General features: G+C 36.6%; 1 protein-coding gene across 1 annotated transcript in view; it reads left to right on the top strand.

The window, feature by feature from the left end:
• GNAT3 (G protein subunit alpha transducin 3) overlaps positions 1–25,026 on the top strand; it is a 94,234-nt gene that overhangs the window by 60,967 nt on the left and 8,241 nt on the right. The window contains exon 5 of the mRNA XM_072653200.1: positions 3,713–3,841. Coding sequence (XP_072509301.1) covers positions 3,713–3,841 — 129 coding nt within the window. The remainder of the gene's footprint in view (positions 1–3,712; positions 3,842–25,026) is intronic.

Raw genomic sequence — 25,026 nt, 5'->3', positions numbered from 1 at the left:
TTTACATAGGCTTGACACCCCAGTCATCCTGCTTTACCCTCCTTCACCTCCTATATCTTATTACTTATGAAGTCACACTGATTGTGTGTCCACCACAGAGCTCTCATTCTTTGTTCCTCTTAAATAATCACCATTCTAGCTCCTCTTGTCTGCTCCCTTCATCACATTATCTGGATTATTGCAGCAATCTCGTAATTGATCTCTGCGGTTCTAGTCTCCTCACCTTCCAATCTATCCTTTGCACTGCAGCAAAAATAATTTATTTAAACTACGTGTCTCTTCATGTCCCTCCTTTACTCCAAAACTTTCAGTGGCTCCCCTTTTGCCTACAGGTTAAAATGCAAACTTTTCCATCTGGCATTTTAAACCCTCTACAATCTGGCTCCCACCTACTTTTCTTTTATTGTATATCATTCTCTTTTACACACTCTGTGTTCCCACAAAATTTGCCTTCTGCCCGTGACCAGTATGGCATTTTTCAGTACTTTTTCACAGGCTTGATCCCAGGCTTACGACACCATCCTTTCTGATAACCTTTGTCTGCCTTCAAAGTTCAGCTTGGGTACCATGTCCTGTGAGAAACTTTTCCTGATTCTCCCAAATATTAAGTTCTCTCGCCTTCAAACTTCAATGCCTTATGAATCCATCTACATGTTGTGATCACACACATACACACACACACGCACATCCCATAGAACATAAGCTCACTGAGGGCAAGAACTGCTTCATTTTTGTCTTTTCATCACCACATGTGGCCCTCTAGGTCCTCAAGTGTGTCCCTTTGACTGAATCCAAACATCACAGAACAAATCCTTTTATTAAGGGAATCTATTACTAATACAACACTTGTAAGCAACAGGCACTTAATACAGCCAGGCAGCCTGTTGTATTGGAAGGAATGCTGAAGATTCTGATCCAAATCTCAGCTCTGCCATTTATTAGCAGTGACTCTTGGCAAGTCACTTAAACTTTTTTGAGCCTCCTCTTTCTCTTCTGTCAAATGAGTATAAATACCTGTGGTGAAGGAGTTTGAAAGACTCAAAATATGTACAACACTTGGCAAACTTCAAGGCACTATATAAATCTCTCAATGTCATAGGTTTAAAACTAGGGGATGGGAGGGTATGTACCCTTATGTGTAAGACTAGGTATTAAAGCTAATCTCTATGGTTCCTTAGAATAGTAATAAAGGCAATGATTTTAAATCTAGGTTTGAAACACAGTTCTGTCATTTTCTATCTATGTAACACTGGACAAATCACTAATGTTTCTGGGACTATTTCCTCACTAGGACAACTTTTTGTAGATGAACAAATTAAGTTCCATATACCTTAATTGATCTGATCAGTGTCACATAAGAAGTAACCGACAGCATCAGGTTTCAAACTCAGATTCTCTGATTCCAAATGCATTACCCTTTCCAGTATTCAAAGGGGCTTTGAGGATTTTCTCATACAGACTCTTCAATTCATATATAAGAAAACTGAGGTAGGTATAGAGGTATAGCCACTTGGCCAGGTTATCCATGACACTAAGTTATGGAGCAGGGAGTAAAACCTACTAGTCCTTTGAGCACAAAGCCATTATCATCCGTGACAAAATTACATTAAAGCAATTGTCAATTCTTATGTTCTCCTGATTCTGAGACTGTGTTACTGTTTGAATAGTTTAAATGCATGAGGGAAACTTGTGATATCTGGTGGATCTCAGGCTGTAATTTTGAACTGCTAAGGAGATAAGAGCAGCTGCTAAATTGCCTGCATATTTAATGTTTGAATTTAAGGGCACATCATCCAGAAAGGACTAGCCGTTTAAAAACCTTTCTGTGTTGCTCATTTATCAGATCCAGTGGGCTGAAATTTATAGCATGGTAAATAAGTTAGTAGTTTTCCCTGATCTAGAGTGCTGCGAGACAGGAAATAGTAAATACTGAACCTGATTCTCCAACTAAAAGGTTGACTGTTGTGGTGGTGTGATCCTCCACAGTGATATCCTCCTCAGATTTAAATGGGGGGGGTGAAACTTGGGCTCCCCCTGCAGGAGACTGAAAGTGAAAGATTTTCAAGGAGATATTATTCCAAAATACAATTGTAAATCTGGCAGATTGTCAGTAACAATATCCTCTATAAACAATAAGTCTTTCAGATAATGTTATGGGAAATTTCCTGATAGCATTTCATCATGTTGATTGAAACCCCCTGGGATTTTGTAGTGGTTTGAACATTATGGTTAAGGCTCTGAGGTAGTTTCAGCCGAGACACACAGGATTATAGGATAATAGGTCTAGTGCAGGAAAGGATCTCATAAGCAAGCTAATCCAGCCCACTTGTTCCGCAGATTAAAAACAAAGGCCTAAGGAGGTTAAGAGACTTCCTCTTGGTCACAAATATTGCTACCAAGCCCTGATCCTTTAGCTCCAGAACCTTGAGAAACATGAAGAGATTAGACTATGATCTGTAAGAAAACAAACTGGATCTGGGAAGAATGGCAGAGATTAGATAGCCTGATGCACTGGAAATTAACACCCAAAGAGGTGAAAGACTTGCCTTAGTTCCCAAAGGTAAGTTAAGAATCAGGAACAGGATTTAAAACCTGGACTTCTAAGTCTAGAGGCTTTGAGAACCTGACAAATTAATCTATGACATATAGAAATTTAGGCTTAAAAGGGATTTTAGAGATTATCTAGTACAGTCTTTCCAAAACTAGGGTTTATAAACATGTATTCTTCAAAAAATAGTATATTGATTACTGCATTTCAATAATGCTTCTCCTTATAATCTTATATATTTTGTTTTATGCATTTAAAAACATTTTTCTAAGAACAGGCCTATAAATTTCACCTCTCTGTCTTTCTCTTTGTCTCTCTCTGTTTCTGTCTCTTTCAAATACTTGCAGACACAAGCACAAAGATTAAGAATGTGATATCTGATCAAACCCTTCTCTTAGGTCAAGAGAAGTTAAGTAACCTTCCCAAGGTTGCTTGTGATAGAGCTAAGATTTAAACACAGATCCTTTGATTTCGAATATAGGTCTGTTTCTGCATCATAACAATACTTTGGATTCCCTCTCCTACTAATTGGATCCAGTCTCCTAGTAATGTTCATGATGAAGTAAGACCCATACTTGTCTTATACCTGCCCCAACCACCTAGATTAAAGATGCCCTACCTTGATTACTATATTGGTGTATCTGTAAATAAGAAAATCATTTTGTTATGGGGATAAAGGGCTGTTCTCAGAGCCAGGAAAAACTATGTTTAAATCCGATCCTTGGCACTGACTAGCTTTGTAACTTTGAACAAGTGATTTAACCTGTCAATGCTTTAGGCAACTCTCTAAGACTATAAGCTGCAGAGAAGGTACTGGCCTGGGCCAGTAAGAGGAATCCTCTTACCTGGGAATTCCCTTTGCAAAATGAAATTACAGGTCCATTTTCTAACACTATATTACAAAAGTTTGCTTTTGCTTCAAACACAAAATTTATCTCTAACTTCCTCCCCCCCAAGAAAACAACACCTCCTGCCAATTTGTTTTTAACTTTTTGCTACACTGGGAGAAACAAAAGCTTTTTACAAAGCATGAATGTCAAAAGGTCTAGGAAGCAATTTTAATGGGATCTCCACTAGAAGTGCACTTGCACTGTTATCCAGGCTAGCATCCTTCAAATGTTCAAAGGTACAGGCCAAACTTTTTGTTTGTTTCCCTCCTTCTAGCTATCTCAATGACCTTGACAGAATAGCAGCTCCTGGGTATGTTCCAAATGAACAAGATGTCTTGCACTCCAGGGTGAAGACTACTGGCATTATTGAAACACAATTCTCCTTCAAGGATTTGCACTTCAGGTAGGATCCTTTGGCTTTCCTATCTCTAAGCAGAAGTGTATAGCTTTACAATGGATTCAGCTGGTTAATACTCAATGAAGTCAAGGTAACAGGACAGTTGGGTCTTCTATGGAGGAGGCTGGATCTACTCAAAACCACTTAAGCATGCAAACTTTATATTCTGCATCTCTGTCACAGTGAAGTCTGTGCTGACCTTTGGCATCCCAGGGTTCCCCCCTGTGATTATTTTATTTTATTGAAGCCTACTTGGACAGGTATACAAATCGAGAATTCTTCCTTCTTCTAAAGATTTGTCTCTTCACTTAACAGGATGACAGCTGACTATCATCTGAAAAAGATGAACATGTAAGCTAATGTGTTAGGGTGCTTAATGTGCTCCCTATTCTCACACATCATGCTTACCCATTAAAATAGTCCTCTTAGAGACACCAAGAAGAGGACTTACTACAATTATAGTTACAGTAAATTAGAGAGGTAACAGATATCTTTTGGCACTACTGAGAATAGGCTGCTGCCTTTGGTTACCATGCTTAAGGACATATCTGGCCAGAGGGAGCACTGTGATAGTACTCTGAGGCAGCTAGGTGGCTCAATGCATAGACTGATGGGCCTGAAATCAGGAAGACCTGAGTTTAAATATGGCTTCGGACACTTAGTACCTGTGTAAACCTGGGCACAGGCACTTAAACTCCATTTCCTTTAATCTGCATGAGAGGGAAATCGCAAATCATTCCAGTACCTTTGCCAAGAAAATCCCACTGACAGTATGGTTCACAGGGTTACAAAGAGTGTTACTGATGCTAAAAGGAGAAAGAAAGACTTGACTGAAAGAATCCAAATACCTCAGTACAACTCAACTTCACAACTAGGAAAACCCGATTGACAGCTGAAAGCATTATTTTATCTTTCCCAGTATTCTTTTGACTATAGCATTGTTGTGTTTGTCCTTCATTCTCAAAGAGGACCATGACATCAAGATGATGACATGTCTTTGATCTGAGTGAGGGAGGGATGTGCAAGGTTGCCAACCTCACTTTCTCCTCCAGAGCCATATCCAATATTCAGCCAGGAATTCTCCTGATCAGCCATGTCTAGCAATTCTGAAAGAAAAGAAAAGAGAGTTAGTCTTGTGTGATGCATTTTTAAGGAACCCATGCTCTCTACTATGTGGAATAGTAGTTCTAGGCAGTGGGGTGAAATGGGGGAGATTTAAGAAAAAGATCTGAGGGTTTTAGTGGATTACCAACTCAATATCAATAAGGTGATATTGCAGCCACAAAAACTGATTCAGTTTTAGGTTGCTTTAACAGAAGGACAGTATTCAGAAAGAGATATCAGTCCCACTGTACTCTACCCTGGACAGATCCAGCATTGAGTTCTAGCTACCATATTGTGGCAAGGGAGCAGGAGAAGGAAAATGATAAGCTAGAGAATATCCATAAAAATGTGACCCCTACTGTGAAGACCCTCAGGGTCATACAATATTTGAATTCGTTGAAGGAACTGTGCGTGTTTAACCTGAAGAGATTGAGTTTAAATAAAACTTAAAAAACTATGATAGCTCCCTTCAAGGATGTGAAGATCAGCTGTGTTGAAAAGAATTCTGACTTTCACTGTTGCCTTCGGAGACTCAATAAAATCGATGGTATAAATTTTAGATCGTCCCCTTCTGGTGTGATATAAAGAAAAATATTGCTAGCAAATGAGACTATCCCAAAATGGAATTACTTTTGGCAATCTGGAATCTAGTTTGTCTGGGTCTGTTGACTTGAATTCTGTTACACGCAGCTGGGTACTCTCTTACCAGAGGCAACTAGATGGTACAGAGGATAGAACACTAGGCCTGAAGTAAGAAAAATTCATCTTCCTGAGTTTAAATCTGTCTTTAGACACACATTAGCTGTGTAGCCTTGGACAAGTCACTTAACCCTGTTTACCTCAGTTTCCTCATCTATAAAATGAACTGGAGAAGGGAATACAAATCACTCCAGTATCTTTGCCAAGAAAACCTCAAATGAGGTCACAAAGCATCAGACGCAACTGAACTAACTAAACAACACTTTTTAACTGTCTCTTCATTTATCTTAGGTCTCAGCTCTCATTTAATCATTTCTGTTTTATGTTTTCCGGTATTAACCTTATTTTTGTGAGTAAATAAAATTAAAGCTGCTGTTACTTGCAGCAGTATTTTTATGTATTATGAAACCAAGAAAGTTAGATTTCTAATGGATTTTAATATTTTGGATTTTTTTACAAAGCTATATTTATAGCTATATTAGCATCATTGTCATATCATTACATGAGATCAATCTAATTATTCATAAATAAACTTAACTGATCTCATTTAAAATAAAGATTTAATTTCTAAAATGAACAAATCAAATGCATAATTAGCAAACATTCATTAAGTGGCTACCATGTTCCCGGTACTGTGCTAGGCCCTTGAGATACAGATACAATAAGTGAAACAATTCCTTTTCACAAGGAACTTGCATTCTAATGGAGGAGACAAACAACAAAACAAAACAAAACAACAGAAACCACAACCAAGATTCATGTTTTGTCCCTTGGTTAATTAGGGTTAAATTAAAATTCTCATTCCGTTTTAGGAAAAAAAGAATGTCTTTAACGGGAAATCACTTAAAAAACACATTTGAAATTGTGAGTGCTAGGACTTCTACTCCCTGTGCATTCCTACCTTTCTACCTCTTCGAATTAATCACATAAAATTTGCTTGTTTTGTTTTGAAAATACATATCATGCAAATAATTTAGAAGAGACTCATTTGTTTATGGCAACATTTGCCAGCCTGACAAGTCATTTTTATTCTGTCATGGAGTTTATATATATGAATTTGGCATGAAAATGAGCCAATTCTACTTCTATTGCTGTTGCCTCCTGACAAAGCATTTTCTAAATCTGCAAGGAAAATGTTCATTGACATTTGAAAAATCTCATGCCACTTAAAGTACTAAAAACAAGTTCTCCAGGGACCCTGTAAAATTATTCAAAGTTAAATACATTTAATCAGATCATGATGAAATAGTTATAGAAAATGTTAAGAGCCGAGAAAATAGAGAAAAAGAAATTTGGTAGTTACTTGAATCCATTTTCTGAAAAAAATCTGAGATATAACTTCAAAAAGAGGTAGAGATTGACAAAGTAATAAAATAAATATTGAAATTTTTATTAAAGAGGAATGCAATATTTATACAATTAAGAAAAATTCCATCTTTCTGTGTCTATATATATCTATTCTTAGTACCCATACTGGAATTCAAACAAAAAGAGCTAGTTCTCTAAACTCAAGATAAGATGAAAAGAGCATTGACCAAGTACTGGGGAATTCAGGACCATAAGAAGAATTTTTTTTTTACAGGTGCTATTGTGGCATACATAAGTAGAACTCTAAATGAGGAAATTCTTTTCATCAAGGTATTTGCACAACCTAAAGTTGTTTTCACTTAGAGCTATTCTCCAACCTAAAGTTCTGGAGAGTTACCAGGTAGCACAGACAAGTTCAGTGACATGCCTAGGGTCACACAGCCACTAGTCAGAGGGAAGATTTGAATCATGGACAAGTGGCATCTCAAAGACTACTTTTTGGGGGACAGATATGAGAGTAGGAACTCTTTCCTCAAAAGACAGGACTAAATGTCATTTAAGTTTCCTTTGAATTAGAAGAGTCTGTAAGTGCATTCCATGCATTATAACAGTGATCACATTCCCATACTCATCTCCATTTCAATTCCCTCAGGTATAGGCTAATCTGTTTTTTTTTTTCCTTTGAGGACCTATTTATGTGAGTATAGCACTGTAGGCAGATGGGAAACACTTGCAAGGAGGGTAATGTTGAGATTTGTGGCTCTCTTTAAATCCCTCTGATAGGTTTTCTCCTTTACTATCTAGCTATGGACTTGGTCCAATAAGGTGGAAGGGATGGTGGGAAGAATCTCATGGCCTCCTACATTCCTGTACTAATTGGCCAAATAGCAGCCTAACATGTGGACGTAAATTCTCCACATAGCCAGATGTGGGAATGAGATTGGGGATAGACCAGTGTTGCAATGGTAGCAGTAGCCCACCTGGCCTGATGTCCTCCATGGTGCACACTGCTATCGTAGCAGTATACTACCCACTCCAGAAGCTCTTAAGCTGTTCTCAGAGCTAGGCAGGAAGCTTTTTGTGGGCCACGTATGAACAGCTGAACATAAATTCACTTTGAATTCAGAAGCAGAGAGGAGAGTAGATAGAGGCTTTTCTTTTACTCTGAGATCCAGAATGTGCATTGTTGACAAGCTTCTTTCAGCAAAAAGAAAGAAAAGATGGGGAGCCGGGAGGGGTAAAGCATGTACTTACATACATACATATATATATATATGTATGTATATGTATATGTATATATATATAAATATACACACATACATATATACACACATATGTATGTGTATGTGTGTTTGTATCGGTGTATATGCATGTATATACATACACATATGTGTAAATAAGTACACACATGCATTTTGTATACATATACATACATTCACATATATGTGTGTGTATATAAATATAATAATATACACTTAGTGTGTATGTATGTGTGTGCACACATGTGTGTATGTATGGAAAGACAGAGTGAGTGAGAGAGAGAACACAAGGTAATTTTGCCAGTGTTTTTATTTTCTACCAAGTGTCCAATATTTTAACGTATACAATTAAACCCTCCAAAATAATTGCCTTATAACCAAAGGTTGTAACAGATATATGTCTCTAAGTGCTTTTGTTGAGAATTATAGTGATGTGTCCAATGTCCCCAAAGTCTAAGTACAGATTTAAACTTCAAACTGTAATAAGGCTTTTCAGATATTCTGATATACATGCATATACAAACATATGTCTGTGCATTATACGTGTGTGGATGAGGATGTGCATGTGTGTATGTAGAATTATAGTTATAGATATGATGTATATGTGTGTGCATATGTAGCATTACCTATCTATCTATCTATCTATCTCTCTATCTATGTATCTATGTATCTATCTATCCATCCATCCATCTATCTAATCTATCTATCTATCTATCTATCTATCTATCTATCTATCTATCTATCTATCTATCTATCTATCTATCTATCTATCCATCCATCCATCCATCCATCCATCCATCCATCCATCCATCCATCCATCCATCCATCCATCCATCCATCCATCCATCCATCTATCTATCTATCTATCTATCTATCTATCTATCTATCTATCTATGTATCCATCTATCTATCCATCCATCCATCTATCTATCTATCTATCTATCTATCTATCTATCTATCTATCTATCTATCTATCTTTCTATCTAATTTATACGGATGTGTGTGTATCACCCCTATGATTTCATTATGATAGAAAGCTTCCAATGAAGAAATTCTCTCCAGCAAACCATATCTTATCCTTCTCTGAAACACAAAGAGTTGCCTAGAAGTCATTGTACAAAGTCATTCAGCCAGTATTTGTGAAATGCAGGACTTAAATCCCAGTTTTCTTGCTTCTAGGGCAGATTCTTTAACCACTATGACCAGGTGCATCTCTTCAATAATCCCTAAAAATCAATTACTTCTCCTTCTAAAGGTGAAATATTAAAAATATTTACCATATCAATAGTGGAAAGGAGAAGAGATCTTTTTTTTCCTTTTATAAACTGTAGCTAAATGACTCAGTGGATGGGGTGCTGGACCTGGAGAAAGAAACATGAGTTCAAATTCTGACTCACTGCCTGTGTGACCCTGGGCAAATCACTTAACCTCTATTTGCCTTAATTCACTGGAGAAGGAAATGGCAAACCACTTTAGTTTCTTTGCCAAGAAAATCCTATGAACAGTATGGTCCATGAGGTCACAAAAATTTGGACTTGACGGAATCAGCTGACCAGGAAAAAAGTAGTTCCAAACAGGCAGTGAAATGACATAGATCGTCCAAATATGCTCCACTAATTGTCCTGTTCTTTTGTCTATTGACTTCATTTTGTTACAAAGCTCCCTACAGTAATAAAAGCCTGATGTTGAAATGTTTAAAATCAGTACTGTTTCCTACTTAATTAGTAATTTCAAACTCAAATAGAAATGTTGCCCACTAAACCGTACATACACAAATGATTGCTGTAGGCCACATGCTCACTTAGAAAATCACATGGAGTATCTATGTTTTATTTTATTCATATTTATTATATTGCATAGCTTGTGGGTGATGAGTTTGACATCTCTGGACTATATCTCAAGTTCTGTAAGTCTATGAATTTTAAAGAACGATTTGCCTTAAATCAGTAAAAAAGCAGTTATTGAAGTTGAGGCACTTATTTTGCATATTCAGTAACAGAACTGAGGAATTTAAAATAGAGAAATACATTTCCTTTTGACAATGTGCTGTCATGTCTCTCCTGAATCATTTTTTTTTAAGTGTAAACCCTACCCATACAGTCAAAACTTTCAATCTTACATTCAAAATGATTTAAAAAACAACCACTTGGAATAAATAACTCAGAAACTGATTTGCATTACAGATGCACATTTTCATCAACTAATAAAGTATCGTCCATTCCAGGAAATGAAATACTATGATAAGTAATTCAATTTCAGGAAACAGGTGAATGAATAATAATTCTGACCCATATTATTGATTCTTTCTGTTACAAAATGTAGATATTGACTTACATACATATAATGTGTATATTACACATATATTTAAACTTCATTTTTTCTATTAACCCCTTTTCTCATTCATCGTGTGTGTGTGTGTGTGTGTGTGTGTGTGTGTGTGTGTGTGTGTATGTGTGTATTCTATAAATACAAAGGAGAATAAGCAAAGGTAAAATTAAGAAAAAAATCTATATGCTTTCTCTGGTCCTCAATGTTTCTTTTGTTTTAAAGTGATATACTGACTTATCACCAATTCTTTTTCACTATAGTCCAAGGTTGAAACATAACGTTTTCCCCAATATTCCCTCTAACCATTGTCTAATTTTATTTTGACACCCAACTACTTAAGGGCAAAAAATATGGTGAAGGTGATGTCATGAAGTTAGCTTCTCCAGGACTCAGGTTGCTCATCTACAAAATAAAGGAAATAAAATAGTTTACCTAAAAGGCCCCTTGGAGTTCTGAATCTTTTTTCCTGTAATCCTATGTGTATATAAAAGAGCAGAGCGGGGGGAAGGGTAAAAATATTAGGCTTACAGTAGCACAATCAGAGACAAGTTGATTTGGTCAACTCAATTCCTCTGTATTTCCCTAGGAATAGTGAAGAACCAGATATATCTCTTGGGTTGGTATTCATGAAACTATCTTAGAAGGATATGACAACTTAGAACAACCAATATTTGGTCTCATTTGGCACAAGCAGAGCCAGATAGAGAACGTTTCATACATAGTCTTACCTTTGTCATGTGCTGAATGTACATATGACCTTGAGCAAGTCATCTAGTTAGATCTCAGTTCCTCCTCTATAAATTGTTCAAGTTGGGCTGTGAAAATGAAATTTGTTGTTAAAGTACTAAATGGTCAACTCCACTGGCACAAGAACTTCTGTATATTTCCATCTTCCCATTATTACTGAGCCTGTCCTAAGATTTTTGACTGCTGTTATTACAAAGCCATTGTGGGAAGGGAGGATTGACAGAGAAGGGGAACCATGATATTTCCAGGGAATGGTATTATTTCTACGAAATATTTTATATAAATGTAATTGGTGACAGCTATTTGGCACAGCTCACCAGACCTAGAGTCACTGAAGACCTTAATTTAAATCCAGTCTTAGACACTTACTTGCTATGTGACCCTGGACAAGACACTTAACTGTTTGCCTCAGTTTCTTCATCTGTAAAATGATTTGGAGAAGAAAACAGCAAACCATTCCAGTATCTTTACCAAGAAAATTTCAAATGGCATAACACAGAGAATGTTTTTGCAGTTGAGTGCTTCACTTAAGCAATTTGAGTGGAGAAAGGGTATTCTAAATTCTGTGGTTCCAGAATATAACCCATTTGGAACATGTTTCATCCTAGATTTTCAATAGAATTCCAGGATATTATTAGATTAATAGAAGAAAGTAGACCTCTCTATATTGGGGTTCTCTTTAAACCCATGAATTTTAATAAATATTCACTGACAATAAATATTCATTTATTACTTTAATCCTTGACTGGATTCATAGGATGTTGCCTCAAGTGCATTGCCCATTTAACAATTAGACAAAATGATTAAAAAATTAATACATATCAAGCCAAAATTCTAAGAATGTCTTACCTTCTGAAGAGATAATGCCAAACTATATAAAAACTAGGAAACTCAATCCTGTTTATCTAAATCCCATTTCTTTATGTGGCCTGTAGCTATTATTTTATATTAATATTAGGGTTGTAATTTATTTCCCAAACTAAGAAAAGATAACAGTTATTCTCTATTAATATAAACTCCTAAGCTTACCAGAAGGATAGCCGGTCTTCATGTAGAGTTTCCAGAAATGCACATTTTCCCCTGAGTATTCCTGTGAACCCCAGCAGGCAAATGCCAACTGGTGTAATTCAAAGGAAAGGTTTGCACAGCTTTGTTGACACCCAGTCCCACTTAACCCAGATTGTACTGCTTAGGGAAATTGTTAGTTTTCTAACAGAAAAGGCTACTATTACTGAGTCTTCTTATCATGTTGTTGTCAAGGCTTCCATTCCTCTCACAAACACTAGATAATCATTAGAGAAATAGGATTTAAAAAAATATTCAATGCAAGGTACCCAATTCTGTTCAGCACCTAAAATAGAATCATGAGCCTTCAGGTGCTTAATAAATGCTTTTTTTTTTAATGGTATGTCTGTGTGTGACACACAGATGTAGTGTATATATATAATACATTTGTGTATACATATATAAATATATATTTATATACACACTGTGATTCTACCCCCAACTTGTCCTTTATTTATCTTGTTCGCACATAATTGTTTACATATTATCTTCTCCATTAGGCTCCTTGAAAGCAAGAACTCTTTTTTAAAATTTATTTTTGCTTTTCTTTGTATCCCCAGGGCTTAGCATAATGCCTTAAATATGATAGGTACTTATCAAATACTACATGATTGAATAACTGTAATTTTCTATAGTAGTCTATTGGCTAAAAGGAGAAAAAAATGATTGAATCTAAAGAATAAATTATATAAAGGAGACATCTAGAAGCCTCAGGCATTTTGAACCATTCTGTGTTCTGTGATGTTTTAGAAAACGTCATTTGGAACTGCATATCTTGAAATAGTATTTAATATTGTAGCAGGACAATGATCCTAGTGTGTGAATAACCCTTTATCCAACTGTTTAACATAAAATGATAAAACTCTGCTGCTTAGCCAACTGTTTAATACAAAACCATAAAGTCCTGGGCCGTGCCCTACATTTGAGTATTTTAACAAATAATCAATGCTCAGCTTTCACCTAAAATCTTGTGCGGTTAATCTATATCCAAATTTGTTATAGGACCGTCAGATTTTTGATGTATACTTATAAAAAAAGACTTTAATTTTAGGATTAATGAAGCACCATTCATGAAAATCTACAGGAAGAATGGAGTTTCTACAATGAAAGGGATGATATTTTACCCAAAGAAGGCAAAATACTCAAAACTTGTAAGGTTCTGGTTATTTTTAACTACTAAAATGCATGCCAGTGTGGGATTCATTTCTCATTTATCTGTCTTAAATTCTGTCATCTCTCTCAAAAGAATCCTGAAAAAAAATTCAGGATAGAGAGGTAAGAATGAAAGGAGATGAATTTAAAAGAAATCAAAAGAGCAACACATATTGAATGCTTTCTGAAAACTGTTTTAGGTAGCTAAGATGATGGGGGAAAAAAGAATCAATTACTCCTGCTCTCAGTCAGACCCGCATTTCACTTCTATAATAGCAGATAGCATGGAGAGCGAGACAGAGAGAGAGAGAGAGAGAGAGAGAGAGAGAGAGAGAGAGAGAGAGAGAGAGAGAGAGAGAGACATGTACAGTCATCTACCCAGAAAATGTGGACCTAAGCCACCCACATCAAGCTATATGTAGAGAAAATTGGTTCCTTGGTCTGTAACCATTAGTCATAGAATATAGAGATCATTTGTATTCCATTAGCCATTTTATCAATGTGCATAAAACCCTAGGGAGTAATCACTCTTATTTTTCTTTGTATATGGGGAGAAAAATACAAACAAATGAACAACTGGCATATGTATAAATTAGCATGGCTGTGTGTATGTGTATGTACATGCGTGTGTGTGAGCCTAGAGAAAACAGCTCTGTGCTGTATGGAAGAATTATGACACCATCCATAACTGCAGTACTTACAAATGAATATTATAACACATTCCTTCTCTTTCTACATTAAAAAAGCATGTATAGATATATATATATATATGTATATAATTTGTTTATTTTTCAGTTCTGAACATTCACTTGCAGAAGAAACTGAATTCAAAATTTTCTCCCTATGTCTCCCTGCCCCCCACCCCAGGGCAGCATGTATCCCATCCACCCCTTCCTCCAGTCTGTCCTCCCTTCTATTACCCACTCTTCTTCCATCCCCCTTCCCCTATATATTTCTGTAGGTCAAAATTGATGACTATATTCCATTGCCTGTGTATCTTAATTTTCAGTTGAATGTTAAAACAGTTTTTAACATTTATTCTTAAAGCTTTGAGTTCCACATTCTCTCCCTCCTTTCCACCCACACTCATGGAGAAAAGCAATTGAATATAGGTCACACATGTGCAACAATGCAAAGTACTTCCATAACAGTTATGTCATAAAAGACTAACCAGATTTCCTTCTGTCCTATCCCGCTCTTCCTTTATTTCATTCTCTTCTTTGACCTATCCTCCCACAATAGTGTTTGCTTCTGATTAACCCTTTCTCCAATTTGCTGTCCCTTCTATTATCTTCCCTCTCCTATCCCCTTCCCCCTGCCTTCCTGCAGGGTAAAATAGGTTTCCATATCCAATTGAGTGTGTGTTATTCCTCCTTAAACCAAATCCTATAAGAGTAAGGCTCACTTATTTCCTTTCATTTCTCTCATCTTCCCTTCCATTGTAAATGCTCTTTCTTCTCTCTTTTATGTGATATGATTTGCTACATTCCATCTCTCCCTTTCTCTTACTCCTAGTACATTCCATTCAACAGTAAATTTTATTTTTTTATGTATTCTCCCTTCATATTTAGCTCAACCTGTGCCCTCTGTCTATGTACACACATACATACACCCATGTACATATACATACCTATATACATATAACATACACACACATACATATCCATACACACCTACATATATACACATACATATCCATATATACACATAGAAATACATGTGTACACACATATATACATACATATATGTTACACATATAATATATTATATATTTATATGTTAGTATACACATATGTACATACATACATACATACATACATACATATTCCCTCTAACTACCCTAATACTGGAAAAAGATCTCATGAGTTACAAATAACATCTTTCTATGTAGGAATGTAAACAGTTCAACTTTAATGAGTTTCTTAAGACTTCTCTTTCCCATTTACCTTTTCATGTTTCTCTTGATTCTTGTATTTGAAAGTCAAATTTTCTACTCAGCTCTGGTCTTTTCAACAAGTATGTCTAGAAGTCCTCTCTTTCATTGAAATTCCACTTTTTTTGCCCTGAAGTATTACACTCAGTTTTGCTGGGTAGGTGATTTTCTTGGTTTTAATCCTATCTCCTTTGACTTCTGGAATATCATACTCTAAGCCCTTCGATTCCTTAGTGTAGAAACTGCTAAATCCTGTGTTTTCCTAATTGTATTTCCACAATACATGAATTGTTTCTTTCTGGTTGCTTGTAATATTTTCTCCTTGACCTGAGAACTCTGGAATTTGGCTACAATATTCCTAAGAGTTTTCCTTTTGGGTCTCTTTCAGGAGGCTAACAGTGAATTCTTTCCATTTCTATTTTACCCTCTAGTTCTAGACTATCAGGGCAGTTTTCCTTGATAATGTCTTGGAAGATGATGTCTAGGCTCTTTTTTTGATCATGATTTTCAGGTAGACCAATAATTTTAAAATTATTTCTCCTGCATCTATTTTACAGATCAGTTGTTTTTCCAATAAGATATTTCAAATTGTCTTCTATCTTTTCATTGTTTTTGTTTTGTAATGTAATTTCTTGATTTCTCATAAAGTCATTAGCTTCCATCTGCTCCATTCTAATTTTTAAAGAACTGTTTTCTCCTTTTCCATTTGACCAGTTCTACTTTTTAAAGCCTTCTTCTCCTCATTGGCTTTTTGGGCCTCTTTTGCCATTTGAGTCAGTCTATTTTGCTATTTGAGTCAGATGTTATTTTCTTCAGCATTTCTTTGGGTCTCCTGTAGCAAGCTGTGACTTGATTTTCATGATTTTCTCAAATCACTCTCATTTCTCTTCCCAATTTTTCCTCCACCTCTCTTACTTGATTTTCAAAATCTTTTTTTGAATTCTTCTATGTCAGAGACCATTCCTTTTTTTTTTTGGATGTAGAAACCTTGACTTTGACGTCTTCCTCTGATGGTGTGCTTTGTTCTTCCTCATCCCAAAGGATGGAAGAAAATACCTTTTCATTGTGAAAGTAACCTTCTGTAGTCTTATTTTCCTTCTTTTTGGGCATTTTCCCAGCCAGCTACTTGACTTTTGAGTCTTTTGTCAAGTGGGGGGTATACTATCTTAGGCTTCAGATTGCGTAGCTGTTTTTCTGAGATATCTCTAGGAATCTGTAAGTTCTCAGTTCCTCCAAGGTGGCGCAATCAAAGGAGAGGAGTTTACTCCTCTCCTGGCCTGCACTCTGGTCTGTAAGCACCCTTTTCTGCCCTGGAACTGCAAGCAGAATTCCTTCTTCACAGCCACCACCAACTCCAACACAACAGTACTCCTTCTCACCCCAGGACTGCAATTCTGGACTGAGATGCAGATCAGCTGCTCAGTTCCCCTAGGGCCTTTAGGTTGAGGGCTCCAAAAGTCAACTCTGCTGCTGCAGTGGCTGAAGCTGTGGCTGCTGCTGCCCTGGGACCAGGGCTGGTGCCAGGCCACCTCCCTTCTTACCCAAGTGAAAGAGCTTTCTTACTAACCTTTGAAGCTGTCTTTGGTGCTTGTGGTTGAGAACTTTGGGAACTGAAGAAGCTACCGGTGATTCTGCACCCTGAAGCCTCCTCAAGTTCTGTCTGTGCTGCGTGGCTCATGCAGGGGTGTGCTCTACTCCAAGTTCAGTCTGATAGATCTTTCCTGTTGATCTTTCAGGCTGTTTGGGCTGGAAATCTGTTTCATTCTGTCATTTTGTGGCTTATGCTGCTCTAGAATTTTAGAGACTTTTTTCCACATATTTTATAGGTTTTGGGGGGAGAGCTGGAGTAAATCAGTCCTTCTACTCTGCCATCTTGGCTCCACTCCCCCCTTTTTCTAAATTTTTAACAGATTAAATTTATTCTTATTAAATTTTTTTTGCCATTGGCATTAAATGAATTCACCATGGTCACACAAGTAGTAAGTGTCAGATTTTGAACCCTTTTTTTCTGATATCACTATTCATTCTACCACAGTATGCCTTCTTGCTTGGTCACATGAGATTTACATAAACACCAAATAATATTCAGTAGCATTATCAACTATTAGAATCATAGAAATGGAAAATAGGAGAGTTAGAGAGCACATTACACAGCATTAAGGCATCCAGGCAGTATATATTTCATGTATATTCTTATGAACATGCTATTTACCCCAATAGAGTTTAACTTTTTTGAAGAAAGAGACTTGCTTCTTTTTGTGTCCCCAGTTGGGAGAAGAAAGGGAATACTCAGTAGATGCTTGATGATTAATTGAATCAGAGAGTAGAAATTGAGTGTCCAAGGTCACACAAGTAAAATTCAACACCAACTCTTCCATAGGCAACATTTAACTTTCATTTCCCTAAGATCTTCATTTCACTGGAATAGAGGGATTTGAAGGAAGGGTTTGAGGATGATTTAGTTACTGAAGTACCTAGGCAAAGTAAAAAAGGAGGAGGGAGCAGAGGGGAATGCCATAATTTGCTGTATTCATCTTTTCACTCGAAATTCACCCTCTATAATAGGGAGTGAGGCATAATTAGAACAGAATCTTACAATGGAAACTGGTTAGATCTACTAGTATATACTCTGGCATTCTCATTGGGGATCTCTGTCCTAAGGAAACCAGAGAGATTTCCATTTCATCCATTGATAATATTCCCTAAATACCACTCATGTTGAGAACACCATGAGAATGTTGTCAGGAATTACATAGGAAATTCAAACAATAATTGCTGCTAGATTCTTAGCCCAATTCACAGTGAATACAGCTTCTTTAAAAGATACCCTCAGTTATAGGTCTCACTGTTTTTCTAACTAAAAAAAAGAGACACAAAGCTGGACTTCTGGGATCCCAAATGGTGGAGTAAGCAGTAAGTCACTCTCATTCTCCCTTACTAACCTTGAAAAACCCAGAAAATACCACCCCAGGAAAAATCCTAGATCATTGGAACCAGTGGAAAGATGGAATGCAGTGGGTTTTAGATGCTTATGCCAGGGAGATTAATGAAAAAGGTCCTTCTTGCTGTGGTTAAAGGGGACTAGTACAGGACTGAAAGCATCCCAACAAGCCAACAGCATGCTTCACCTCAGCAAAACAGTGGGAAATCCTGAGCCCAAGGGTATTGGAGCAGGCAAGCATGAGCACCAGGACCCTCCACATGCCTTTCACAGATCAAAGAACTGGTAAACATGAGCATGGGGAACCTACAAGATACCAGTGAGGAGATCCACCACTTGTGTGAGGGACAGATATCTACCAGTGACTGAACCTACCCATGCTCTAGTGCAGCCCCCAGTAAGGAAGCAACTTCTAGTGGCCTGGCCAAACTCCTCCCCACACCTCAACCCACAAGCTTCAGTGTAACCCAGGGGAAATTCAGTAAAACCCCATGTGGCTTCTGCACAGACAAGCCAACACCACCAACTCTAACTCAGAACCAGGTAAGCTACAGGCTCTATAGACTCCATCTGCTAGAACCTGAGGCCCCAGTGCATAAAGTCAATAACCAGGACCATAGCTCTCAGTCCAAGAAGTATGTCTCAGTACCCCCTCTCCCCCAGCAGCAGAGATCAACTTTAAAAGCCAGCAAAAAGGCAAGCACAATGAGCAAGAAGCAACATAGAAAATCATAGACCATAGACTCTTATTATGGAGAAAGGGAAGATCCAAATACAAATTCAGAAGATGACAGAACTGTCACGGTACCCACATCTGAAACCTTAAAAGGGAATAAGAACTGGTCTTAAGCCCAAAAAGCCTTCTTGGAAGAGTTCAAGAAGGATTTTAAAAATTAAATTAGAGTTAGAAGAAAAATTGACAAATTCCTTTAAAAAACACATTTGACAAAAAGGGGAAAAAAAGTATACTAAAGAAAACAACTCCTTAAAAAGTAGAATTGATCAAATGGAAAAGAAGGTACAAAAGGTAACTGAAGAAAATAATTCATTAAAAATTGGAATGGGACAAGTAGAAGCTAATGACTCTATGAGACATCAAGAATCAGTCAAGTAAAACAAGAAGAATGAAATAATAGAAAAAATGTAAAATCCTTCATTAGAAAAACAAATGATGTGGAAAACAGATCCAGGAGAGATAATTTAAGAATTATTCATCTACCAGAAAGTCATGATGAAAAAAAGAGCCTGAATAGCATTTTCCAAGTAATCATCAAGGAAAATTTCCCTGAGGTCCTAGAACCAAAGGGAAAAATTATCACCAAAAGAAACCATTGATAACCTCCTCAAAGAGATCCTAAATTGAAAATGCCAAGGAATATTGTAGCCAAATTACAGAACTATCAGATCAAGGAGAAAAAAATGCAAGCAGCCAGAAAGAAACAATTCAAACATTGAGGAACTATAGTCAAGATCACACAGGACCTTAAAGTTTCTACTTTAAAAGATTGGAAGACCTGGAATATGAACTTCCATAAAGCAAAAGAGTTTGAATTACAACCAACGATCAACTACCCAGCAAAATTGAGCATAATGTTTCAGACAAAGCAATGAATATTCAATGAAATAAGGGACTTCCAGACCTTCCTGAAGAAAAGACCACAGCTCACTGGAAAATACAAGACACAAGAGAGGCATAAAAAAGGTAAAAAGGACAGGAAAACAAACAAACAAGCATGTTATTCAATAAGGACAAACTGTTTACATCCCTATATGGGAAGATGATACTTTTAAATCTTGAGAATTGTATCTGTATTATGACATTTAAAAGGGATATACAAAGACAGAGGTGGTGGGTATAAATGAACTGATGTGATGATAGAAAAAACCTAATTAAGAGGTGAAAAGGGATTGTAATGAAAGAGGAGGAAAGGAGGAGGCAGAAAAGGAAAAATTACATTACACGAAGAGGCACAAAAATATATTACAGTACAGGGAAATAAGGGATGTGAGCATTGTTTAGACTTTACTGTCATTGAACTTGTTTCAAGGAGGGAATAGCATACTCAGGCAAAGGAATCTAACTTACCCTACAAGAAGTAAGAGCAGAAAGGGGAAAGAAAAGAGATGGGATTATTAGAAGGGAGGGAAGAAGTAGTAAGGGAAAAGGGGGAAAAAGGGGGATAGAGCTGAAGGAAGGGAGAGAAGATTGAGGGAGCTGGTGGTCAAAAGCAGAATTTTTTGAGGAGGGAAAGGGAGAAGGGAGAAATAAAAGCATAAACAGGGGGAGAAATAAAAGGGGAAGAAATAGGATGGAGTGAAAGACACAGATACTAATCATAACTGAATGTGAATGGGATGAATTCTCCCATAAAATCAAAGCTAACAGCAGAATGGATTAACAACATAATCCTACAATATGTTGTTTATAAGAAATGCATTTGAAACAGGAGGGTCATGACAAAAGGCAGGAATAGTATACATTATGCCTCAGATGAAGTAAAAAAAAGAAGGGGTAAAAATCCTAATCTTAGACAAAGCAAAAGCAACAACAGATCTAATTAAAAGAGATAAGGAAGAAAACTCTATCTTGTTAAAAACCATAAAAAATGAAGGAATATCATTATTATTAACTATATGTGCCAAGTGGTATAGCATTCAAATTCTTGGAGAAGTTAAGGGAGTTACAGGAAGAAATAGACAGCAACATTATACTAGTGGGAGACCTCAATCTTCCCCTCTATGAACTTGATAAATCTAAGCTCAAAATAGAAAAGAAAGAAGTTAAGGAGGTGATTAAAATTTTAGAAAAGCTAGATATAGTGGACCTCTTGGAAAAACTGAATGGGGATAGAAAGGAATATACATTTGTTCTCAGTGGTTCATGGCATCTACACAAAAACTGACCATGTACTAGGGCACAAAAACCTCACAATCCAATGCAGAAAGGCAGAAAAATTAAATGCATCCTTTTCAGGTCATGATGCAATAAAATTGTATGTAATAAAAGGCCATGGAAAGATAGACTAAAAATCAATTGGAAACTAAATAAACTAATCCTAGAGAAGAGTGGGGCAAAAAACAAATCATAGAAACAATCAATAACTTCATCCAGGAAAATAATAATAATGAGACAGCATAACAAAACTTATGGGACATAGTGAAAGTGGTTCCTATGGGAAGTTTTCTATCTCTGAATGTTTACATGAATAAAATAGAGAAAGAGGAGATCAATAAATTGGGCATGCAACTAAAAACCTAGAAAAAAACAAATTGAAAATTGCCAGGCCTAGAGGCCTGTGGGCTACCCGAGTCTTTCCTTACCTCTATCGGAGGTCTTCGGTTGGCCAAACTGCATGCTCGTATGAGAGAAAGGACGTTCCAGAGTCGAACAAGGGTTGAGCTTTATTTCAGGGTCTAGTTACAAGTGCAGGGGAATTCTTCCTTAGGAGGGAGCGAAGAATCTCCCAAGGAGGCAAAGATCTTACAATAAGAGATTGGAAGTAGAAGTGTAAGTGGGGAGAGAGGGGGAGGGGAGAGAGGAGAGAGGAAAAGTGGAGCCTTGTTGTCCTGTCCGCTCCGCGCCCCTCCGCCCAAGAGAACTTTCAGGCTTTCCTGATCCTACTTAAACTCTCCAGCAGCATAGTTTGCATCTGAATACCGTGCTGTTAGATAACAATAGTGTGCCCAGATCCAGGACAATCTCGAGGGTGGGGAGAGCTCTCTCCCATCACGTTTCTCACGGGAAGAGGCGGAAATACACGAGATAGCTTGGTTTACCTCGATTCCCAGTCGTTTCCTGAGGGGTCTCGTGAGAACTCTAAGATTTAGAAGTTCCCACCTTTACCTGCCCGAGACTGTCCACCTGGAATTGAGCTTCCATCCCCAGCAGAAAATCCCCAATTAAATAGCAAATTAGAAATACTGAAAACCAAAGGAGAGATTAGTAAGATTGACATTAAAAAAGCTACTGAAGTAATAGGTAAAACTAAGAGCTGGTTTTATGAAAAAAAAAAAAAAACAATATAATAGATAAACCTTTGGTTAATTTGATTAAAAAAAAGAAAGAGGGAAACCAAATTACCAGTATAAAAAATGAAAAGGGTAAATTCACCACCAATGAAGAGGAAATTAAAACAATAATTAGGAATTATTTTGCCCAGCTGTATGCCAATAAATTTGACAATCTTAATGAAATGGATAGACATTTACACAAATATAAATTGCCCAGATTAATAGAAGAGGAATTAAAATAATTAAAAAATAAATAATTAAATTAAATAGTTTAAATGATTTATTTAAATTGAATAATTTAATCATGTATCCACCCAATTATGTATTCATTTACCCTCTCATTCATGTAATTATTTATTTAGATGGGATGATTTAAATAAATTATTAATTCATTTACTTATTGTTTATTTAATTATTTGTTTAAATTAAGTAATTTAAATAAATTAAATTAAATAACCCCATCTCAGAAAAATTGAATAAGTCATCAGTGAGCTACCTAGGAAAAAACTGCCAAGGTCAGATGGACTTACAATCTAATTCTATCAAACATTTAAAGAATAATTAATTCCCATATCATATAGACTACTTGGGAAAATGTGTGAAGGAATCCTACAAAATTATTTTTATTATACAAATATGGTTACTGACACCTAAACTGAGAAGAGTCAAAACAGAAAAACAAAATTATACACCAATTCTCCTAATGGATATAAATACAAAAAAATTTGAATAAAATACTAGCAAAAAGATTGCAGCAACTTATCACAAGAAAAATCGCTCCAAGTATGATTTATAGCAAGAAGGTGGGGCTGCTTCAATATTAGGAAAACTATCAGTATAATCAATCATATCAACAGCAAAACTAACAGAAACAATGTGATTATTTCAATAGATGCAGAAAAAGCTTTTGACAAAATAACAGCACCCAGTCCTGTTAAAAAACACTAGAGTGTATAGCAATAAGCAGAGCCTTCCTTAAAATGATAAGTAGCATCTACCTAAAACCATCAACAAGCATTATATGTAATGGAGTTATGCTAGATGTATTTCCAATAAGATCAAGGTGAAATAAGGATGTCCATTATCACCACTGTTATTCAACATGGTACTAGAAATGTTACCTTTAGCAGGAAGATAAGAAAAAGAAATCAAAGGAATTAGAATAGGCAAAGAAGAAACTAACCTATCACTCTTTGCAGATAATGTGATAATATACTTAGAGAATCCTAGAGAATCCATTAAATAACTACTGGAAATAATAAAACAACTTTCACAGTTGCGGGATGTAAAATAAGCCCATGTAAATAATCTGCATTTCTATATATTACTCATAAAAGTCAACAGCAAGAGAGAGAAAGAGAAATTCCATTTAAAGTTACTGCATACATTAGAAAATATTTGGGAGTCTACCTGCCAAAACAAAGCCAGCAACCATATGAACACAATTACAAAATATTTTTTTTTAATTTATTTATTTAACTTTTAACATTCATTTCCACAAAATTTTGGAGTCCAAATTTTCTTCCCATTTCTCCCCTCCCCCCACCCCAAAATGTTGAGCATTCTAATTGCCCCTATTACTGATCTGCCCTCTCTTCTAACATCCCTCCCTTCCCTTGTCCTCATCTTCTCTTTTGTCCTGTAGGGCCAGATAACTTTCTATACCCTATTACCTGTATTTCTTATTTCCTAGTAGTAAGAACAATACTCGACAGTTGTTCCTAAAACTGTGACATCCAACTTCTCTTCATCCCTCCCTCCCCACCTATTCCCTTTGGGAAGCAAGCAATTCAATATAGGCCATATCTGTGTAGTTTTGCAAATGACTTCCATAATACTCGTATTGTGTAAGACTATATTTCCCTCCATCTTATCCTGTCCCCCATTGCTTCTGTTCTCTCTTTGGATCCTGTCCCTCCCCAAGAGTGATGACTTCAAATTGCTGCCTCCTCCCACTGCCTTCCCTTCCATCATCCCCCCCACTCTGCTTATCCCCTTCTCCCCCACTTTCCTGTATTGTAAGATAGGTTTTCATACCAAAATGAGTGTGCATTTTATTCCTTCCTTTAGTCAAATGTGATGAGAGTAAGCTTCATGTTTTTCTCTCACCTCCCCACTTTTTCCCTCCACTGAAAAGTCTTTTGTTTGCCTCTTTTATGAGAGATAATTTGCCCCATTCATTTCTCCCTTTCTCCTCCCAATATATTTCTCTCTCACCACTTAATTTCATTTTTTTAAGATATGATCCCATCCTATTCCATTCACTCTGTGCTCTCTGTCTGCCCATGTGTGTATGTGTGTGTGTGTGTGTGTGTGTGTGTGTGTGTGTGTGTGTGTGTGTAATCCCACCAACTACCCAGACACTGAAAAGTTTCAAGAGTTACAAATATTGTCTTTCCAGGAAGGAATGTAAACAGTTCAACTTTAGTAAGTCCCTTATGACTTCTCTCTGCTGTTTACCTTTTCATGCTTCTCTTCATTCTTGTGTTTGAAAGTCAAATTTTCTTTTCAGCTCTGCAGTTTTGCTGGGTAGGTGATTCTTGGTTTTAGTCCTAGTTCCTTTGGCTTCTGGAATATCATATTCCATACCCTTCTATCCCTTAATGTAGAAGCTGCTAGATCTTGTGTTATCCTGATTGTACTT

The sequence above is a fragment of the Notamacropus eugenii genome, chromosome 3 (assembly GCF_028372415.1).
Source record: "Notamacropus eugenii isolate mMacEug1 chromosome 3, mMacEug1.pri_v2, whole genome shotgun sequence".
NCBI lineage: Eukaryota > Metazoa > Chordata > Mammalia > Diprotodontia > Macropodidae > Notamacropus > Notamacropus eugenii.
This window is presented reverse-complemented; position numbering and strand designations above follow the sequence as displayed.